The sequence below is a fragment of the Corvus brachyrhynchos genome, unplaced genomic scaffold (genome assembly GCF_000691975.1).
Source record: "Corvus brachyrhynchos isolate BGI_N302 unplaced genomic scaffold, ASM69197v1 scaffold83, whole genome shotgun sequence".
NCBI lineage: Eukaryota > Metazoa > Chordata > Aves > Passeriformes > Corvidae > Corvus > Corvus brachyrhynchos.
In genome coordinates this window covers 12619509-12627435 of record NW_008238464.1, presented here as the reverse complement: position 1 = coordinate 12627435, position 7927 = coordinate 12619509, and the positions used below count along the sequence as shown (strand labels likewise).

The following is a 7927-nucleotide window of genomic DNA, read 5'->3' as shown; positions in this document are numbered from 1 at the left end:
TAACCAAAATCCCACATAACTGTTTTCACCTCAGGACTGAGTAATACTTTTAGCAATTACTTCTTTCCATTCTTTTCTCCTTTCCAAAGGTATATCTTTAAGAAATGCAGCTGAAGCTGGCAGTGGCTAGTTTCACTGGCAGGACTAAGATCCCCTACAGATGCAAGCATAACGAGAAGAAAACTCCCAATAAAAGATAGTCTTCAGATTCCATGATGATGCCTTGGGGCTCAGCAGGTCTCACACCACCAGTTCAGCCTGAGGGCTCTGGATTTGCTCAGATCAAATCAAACCTTCAGCAGCTGTGGTCAAACCAAGGGTAAGATGCCATGTTACAGAGACTTTGGGCAGGAAGGTTCTAGATCTGTTAAGAGGTCTGTGGCCTGTTTTCTCTCTCCTACAGATCCTAGCCTAGGCTGTGGGCTAGAGAAGACACCTGTGTGACCTGGCCAGTTCTGAGGATCTAAGTAATGTCTGACACCACCCCAAGGCTGCCTTATAGTTTACAGCACTTCCAGTAAACTCTGCCTATATGTCCTTCTTTGCATTCACCATTTCCTTAATTAGAGTAATGCAGTCTTCAGTTGGCATCTGTGCAGGTGTCAGGGTTGCAGTAAGGAAATCTTGTCCAAAGTGGATAGGTGGTGCTTGGCAACTCTCCATGGTCATTCTGATCATTTCACCCCCTGCAACTTTATAGTGGTTTACATGTTGAGATAGAACTTATATATCCTTTATGATGTCATCACCTAATGAATTCAAGGTTGGCTCCTAAGCACCACACTGAGGACACCCTCGAGGCTAAATCTGTGTGGGCAGACAGTGAGCCTCCAAGTGCAGACCCAGAGCTTTCCTTGCAGGATGCAGCACATGCATGGCTGAGGGTGACAGCAGCACCACCCGCCGCAATGGCACAGCCGCCTTCTTGGTGTGTGTGGTCCATGGATGGACAGGAGCTTGGCAAGAGTCCATTCTTCAACAGTGACAGTGGCAGTCAACATATTTCAGTTCAACTGGTCTCATTAAGTCAGTGGTAAAACCCCAGTGACTTACTGGAATAATGAATAGTGGAAGACAGCACTGCTCAGCAAGGCCACAGGTGGCCAAACCCATGTTCTGTCAAAATCTGAATTATCTTTAGAGGAAAGCAGATACACAAGCATTTTCTCCTGGTTACTGAAAACAAACAAAAATATGGACTAGAGAAAATGAATGCTATATTCATAGTCTCAGGCTTCTGAATCTCTTTGAATAAGTTTACATCATCAAACAGCCAAAAAAAAAAGAAATGAGACTATGTAAATAGCTGGCTGCTGGAAAAGGACCTTAGTAAAGGACTGGTATTTTTTGTATCAAACACCATTTTTTCTTACAGCACTTTCTGAGAGAGGAGAGAAAAAGGATACTGTGCCTTTCATGTTCCCTGGACTCTGTGTCATTCTTTTTGCTTGAATTACACAACTGGTCTATTTTGTGGCCATTTTAGGCTTTTAAAACTGTTTAACATAAAAAATATTTTTTTTCCAAAAATACACTGGGTTCTTTCTGTTAAAAGTCATCTTTCTCCTGTAAAAATCTTCCCCAGCACTGCATTCTTATATAAAGCACTTATTACACAATTTGCTGAAAGTGCCCTTGAGACGCTAAGATCTGAAGCATGGAGGATTTTTTTTTCTTTTAAAGTGAGAGAAAGAAACAAAAAGGAAGATGTAGAAGAGAGGAGAAGCAGTCTGTCAAAAATTTTCATTGTCATGTCCACCTGGCTGCATCTACTATGGGCATACAGGGAAAAGAGGGAAAAAAAAAGGGGGCAAAAAGAAAGAGGAGAAAAAAAAGGAAGGAAAAGTTGGGAGTGGAAGGGAGAAATAAAAGCAAAACAAAAGTTTCACCCTAAGCCTGGGATCCTCCAGGCTGTAATATTCCAGCTGATAGAAAAACCACTGAACAAAAAAAGTAGTCTAGAAAATAGAAAGTGTTGTGATTACAAAGTTGAGCATTTCATCAGTACAAACTGGTCTTTGAACGTCCTTTGGGAGAGCAACTGTAGTGTCCAAATTGGAAGGAAAAAATACAACACCGCATGGAGGAGGATTTTTTTCCCTTTTGGTTTATCACAGCATTTTTCTTTTTTTTTCCTTTTTTTTTTTTTTTTCCTTTTTTTTTTTTTTTTCCTTTTTTTTTTTTTTTTCCTTTTTTTTTTTTTTTTCCTTTTTTTTTTTTTTTTCCTTTTTTTTTTTTTTTTCCTTTTTTTTTTTTTTTTCCTTTTTTTTTTTTTTTTCCTTTTTTTTTTTTTTCCTTTTTATTAATTTTTTTTTGGCACAGCTTTTTTTTCCCCAGCCATCAGAGTAAGTTCTCAGATGCAAACCAAACAGTGCAATGCCTAGCTGGTGGCTTCATGCTTCCAAGGCTGAATGTTCCAGGTGGAAACCATTCCCTCCCCCTCTGAAGTGACTGCGTTTTTACTCCTTGATGAAGGTTACGGACAAAATACAAGTCACCTGTGGCCAGGGAGAGTTGGTTTCATGGTACACTCTAACTTCGTTCAAGTTTGTACAGTTCTGGAGCTGTTAAGAATAGTTTTGAAGAGTGCTTCTCCCCACACATTCACTGCTGGTCCATTTGAAATTTCTTCTAAAACGTTTCACTTTTACTTCCGCAGATCTAGAACACAAACCTGCAGAGAGAAGACCCCGCGTTAAGAACAGTTTGTGAAGGTGGTGTGGAAATCCCATTCATACACCTTGTGCACAGGGGGCCAGCCAGCTGGATGTTACACTCCCCAGCTTCAAATCAGCCTGTCTCAAGTACTGGTTTACAGGCACACAAGTAAAGGAACAAACTGAAATGGGAGAAAGCCCAAGTGAAACCCATAGATTTAACATTTAGCTGGGCTTTCATTGGTTTACAAACAAACATTTTGGTGGTACATCCCATAAGATTATGGGATCTATTCAGTTGCCTGAATATCACATCCACTTCCACTTCTGAAATATATCCAAAACAGATGCAGGCTTGGCAGGCATGACAGTGGACATGTGCCCATTTGAAGCAGCTGTTGCCAGCCAGGCATGGCACCATCTGAGATGGCACAACTAAGCTCAAACAACTGAATCATGTCACAGGTGTTCTCTTTGTTGAGAGTTGAAAAATACTGCTCCAAAGTAGTTATGTCAGCCAGCCGTGTGTGTCCTTCACAAGATGATCATGCTGCAATTGAATTTTTTTAGAAGTAACATTAACAGCAAAAAAATAGTAAGGAATAATCAGTATCTCCACAGCAGTATTTCTCCCTTACCACATGACAAAATCTTTGGGCATCATGCTGAAAAATTCCTCCTTTAGCTATCCCTATTTAAGGGAATAGGAATATTCTTCTGTGGAATCAAACTCAGCCCCAGGATAACTTTGTTACAGAGTTGACTGCTATGATCTGATCTTCATTAAAAATTGACAGATAATGATAGAAACACCACCACTGTTGTTCTTGTCAAATATGTATTTAAAAGTCATTCTCATCTTCAGCAGTATTCACCTGTTCCACAAGCATTCTTCATTTCCAACAGGAATACCACCTCCTAGTATTCAAAACCTTTCAAAGCAGGAGCGTTTTTAAGACACTACACAGAGCTACTTATTTATGTCTTGAGCTGCCTCTGCCTTTGGCTCTGTCCCCAAGAGGCAAATACAGCATCCTGTTTTTTGTTGATGCTCCCCTGAAAAGAAATCTCCACCCAACCTTTGCAGTGTTTGATGATCCTTACCGATCCATCTGATGCGCTTGCTCCCACTTTGTCTCCTCTAGCATTCCAGCAGACTTCAAAGATGCCCCCGGTGCCTCTGTAGCTATGTACTAGAGTTCCGCTCTACAAAGCAAAACAGCACGCAGACGTTGGATACAGAAGTTCCCCTTCTTTTTCTGTCATGTGGCACTACATTAAAAGGGGGAGCTATTCAGGTCACCCAGCTATGGCCATCTCCATACAGTGATGGAAACTGGTTAGGAAACAGGTCTTTGGTAATGAAGAGTAACAGGCTCCTCCAGAAACAATAGGACGCTCAAGACATCTGTTTTTGTCAACTTTGTAACAGTAAAGGCCTGGGGAATCAGGCTGATGTGCTCCTCTTTAAAGTTTACTGCTAATTCAGGAGGCATCAGTATCCAGAACTACATCTGTGGCACTATGATGTTCCACTTTTCTCCAGAGTATCACCAGTCCCCTGTATCTCCTCTTCACAAAGTCTAAGCCAGGAGCATCAGACTCACAGCTGAACTCACTTTGTAACTAAATAAAAGTATCCCTAACTTAGAAGAATCAATCCACACCTTTGCTTTAAAAGCTGATGACCCAAAGCAATGTACCTATTTTCATGCACGGTACGTGTTTTAGCATACAAAGCAGACCGAGCAGAACTGTTCTGGGCGGTCACCTCACTGCACCTGAGTGACTCACCTGCCATGGATTTGTGCCAGCCAATACAATCAGGTTCACCCTGGCAGGCAGGTCATGCATGACCTAGGTACATACATTTTCCACTTAAGCTTTTGCTATTAATGTGTCATTTAAACCAGATGTGCTTCACATGAGGCAAAACAGTACCTGAGTATTCCATATATGGACACATTTGTCAAAGGACCCACTGGCTAGATATTTTCCATCAGGACTAAAAGCTACACTGTAGACAGGTTCTTGATGCTTTGTTAATGTATGGATGCAGACTCCTCGGTCAACGTCCCACAGCCGAACAGTGGAATCAAACGAAGCACTGCAAGAAGCATTCAAACACAAGAATGTTGTAATTTGGGTGTTAATCAATTTGCAGTGTGATACTGTAAATTTTATAAGAGAATACCACAGGATTTTTTTCCCTTGGCTAAGCAACACATAATGTTTCAAACAGAAAAGCTAATATATACCACAGCCCTTATGTTTTTTATCTTAAGAACTACAGCTGTAGAACTGAATTCTTGTATGAAGACCCTTAGGGCCTATCTGGATGTGCTGAATGTAGCCCTAAGAAGGCCAAGCCCTTTTGAGATTCTACCTCTGGTTATTCAGGAAGGTCAAGTAAATACTGTCATTAACAGGATAAATGGTTTCAGAGAGAGCTTATTCATGGTGGATTCACATTGTTTAATGAATTAGCATTTTGTAATTCTCTAGAACTGATTCTTTTCACTTTGTTTCAGTGATGCTTTTTGCTGCATTCCATTTAAATCCCAAACTGTGGGCTTAGAGAAAGGCAAAGGAAATAATTTGCATTAAAAAAATATTAAAAGAATAACTCCAAGAAAGTGGAGTTCTTCCATGTCCACTCCCAGACTAAGGAGTAAAATAAACCAGTTTCAGTACAACTCCTCCCCAAACTGCACACCCCATGAGCTGATCAGATAATCTCACAGTACTACCATCAACTGAAACTCTACAAGTAAATATATTTCCTAAGCTCAAAGAAGAATTTTGCACAGATTTTCAAGTGGAATTTTAAAGACTATCCAAACTTTTCTCTGTTAGCTAAGAAGGCTACAAAAATCATCTGTATCTGCCCAGGTGAGTTGCACGACCCCAGTTAGAAACCATTACTGCCTGAAGGGGTGCCACCAGCCTCAGGATTTTCACTCCTAACACCCTGATGCTGGATGTGAAAGTGCAATGCCAAATTTAAAACCATTTTGTCAAAGCAGCTGAAAAGTTAAATATCACATGATTCAATTTTCTTTCTTTTTTCCCTTTCCTTTTTCAAATATGAATCCTTTCCCTTTGTATCCATCCCCCTGAGTTACATACACAGATACTTTTTAGTGGAATTGTCTGCAGGAAGACTGATGGCAAAGTGATAGTAGGGTTACATGTCAGAAAGATGATCCTTCTTCTTGGCAGGCAAGAAAAAGAGGTGTATTTTTTACCTTGCTAACATGATGTTGGAGTTTGGGTTGCTGGTGCCTGGTCCTGTAGGGCTCCATTTGATAGTATAAATCTCTTTGCTGTGAGCCTGAAGATCATGTACACAGGTATCTTGCTTCATACTCCAAATCTAAGTCAGAGAAATAATGAAGGGGGAAAACGGCAACATTATTAATCTCTTCTCAGCTGCGTTATTTCAGTTCTGTGTTATTCTTACCATTTGTTTATTTGAGATCTCGACTCACCTGAATACACATAATTTATTAATGCAGCAATTTGGCACATATATTAAAATAACTCCAATAGGGGAAAAAGTTACATATTTAATAGCATTTATTCAATAGATAAGAACTAAAGAATTTCTGTACCTCCCAGAGCCAGTAACTATTTTCATACAGAAGTGTAAGTTAATCTATTTGAAGAAGTTTAACTTGAATTTTATTCACACATTGCAACAGCAGTCATTTTAAAGAATGAGAAGAAAATTACAGCCTTGGCCTTCTCAGGGCTACTTAGAACACAGCAATTTTCTCTTATGCTAGTAAAATTTTCCATTTCCTCCTGAACTCCATTTGTCTTCCTCATGTTTTTAACAGTACAGAAGGTGGAAGACAGTCAGCTGTTTCTGCAGTGTTACATGACCAAATACTTCAGTGTGAGATGAAGAATAGGCACAATATAGATGACAGGTAATTTAGTACCCCTTTTCTTCAGCTAACTGAGAAAATAAGATGAAGGAATTCACAGCAGGGAAAAGAACTCAAATTTAGTCAGTCAGTTTCAGAGAGATACCAAAAATGTAGTAACGATTTAACTCAGTTGTTGTAAGTCTGCACCATGAGAGGAATGATGTGCTCTTATGCTGAATTCCCATCAGTGTACCTGAGACTGCTTTTGGAAATGCTACACAAAGCTCAGCCATGTTCTATGGCTGACAGGCAGCATGTTCCAAGAAGTTACAGGAAAAGATCATGAATTCCAAAAATAGAGAAGAAAAAGAAGTTGGAGAGGAATGATTTATAAAGGAAAAGGAAGAAGAATAATTGCCTTAATTTGGAGCACTTGAAGTCTCCATCACTGAAGGTTTTTATAAACACATGAGGCCAGGGATAGCAAACCAATCCCTTGTGCCAAATTCAGTGGTCAGGAATTTGAACTGAGCCATGGTGGTTTTTAAAACACAGCCTGCAACTGGGCACCAAAAAGATGTGCTACCACTGGGTCAGGATGTTTAAGCAGAGCAAGAATAGTTACGCAATACTGCTTTGTGGCAGTGTGACAGACAAGGTGCTCCCTTTTGGCCCTGTTTTCTGTAAATTTCCAGCTCTGTCACTAGTCTGCAAGAACACATCTGGAATCCAGAATGATGAAAAGCGCAGTGGGTATGTGGCAGAGTCAGAGCAGAAGTCAGTCTATGAAGAGGAAATATTCATAACGTGTGACATTCACTTAACTCCTATCTGCAAATTCCGCTGCTGTCTCAGTGTCATGCTAGAAATGTCCCACGCTTCAGCTGTGTCAATCAGCAGTGCAAAGAGATCTGAATCTTAATTAACACAATCACAGTGCTAGGAAATTATTACTGGTACAATTCTATCCACAAAACCAAGTATTTCCTGGGATATTTACTTTCTTCGAGGAACCAGCATAAACCAACAATCCAGCAGGACTGCTTTGCTGTAACAACATACAGCTACTGCTACACAGACATAGCCTTGATTTGATGTGGCTGGAAAAGTAAAATGAGAAAGGCTTTTGGGCTGCTGAAGTTCTATATTATCTATATGTAAATGATGACTTTTCTGTGACAGTGGCATATCAGTCATGTAACACTTATTTGGATAGGATGCCTCAATTTCCCCAGGGTTTGCTTCCCTGTGTTCAATCTTTCAGATTTGGTTTAGGAAATATGGGACAAAATGGAAACTACTGCTCATGCAGAGTTTGAAGAGATACAGTACTATCATTCTGGAAAAGACTGAAAAAGAGACATAATTTTTTGTCCTTACTTTTTGAACAGCAGG

General features: G+C 40.0%; 1 protein-coding gene across 1 annotated transcript in view; it reads right to left on the bottom strand.

Annotated features, from left to right (window-relative positions):
* Positions 1–2280: 2280 nt before the first annotated feature.
* TBL1X (transducin beta like 1X-linked) overlaps positions 2281–7927 on the bottom strand; it is a 134298-nt gene continuing 128651 nt past the window's right edge. Inside the window, 4 exon segments of the mRNA XM_008635884.2 lie at positions 2281–2674; positions 3762–3863; positions 4599–4764; positions 5906–6035. Coding sequence (XP_008634106.1) covers positions 2648–2674; positions 3762–3863; positions 4599–4764; positions 5906–6035 — 425 coding nt within the window. The 3' untranslated portion in view covers positions 2281–2647.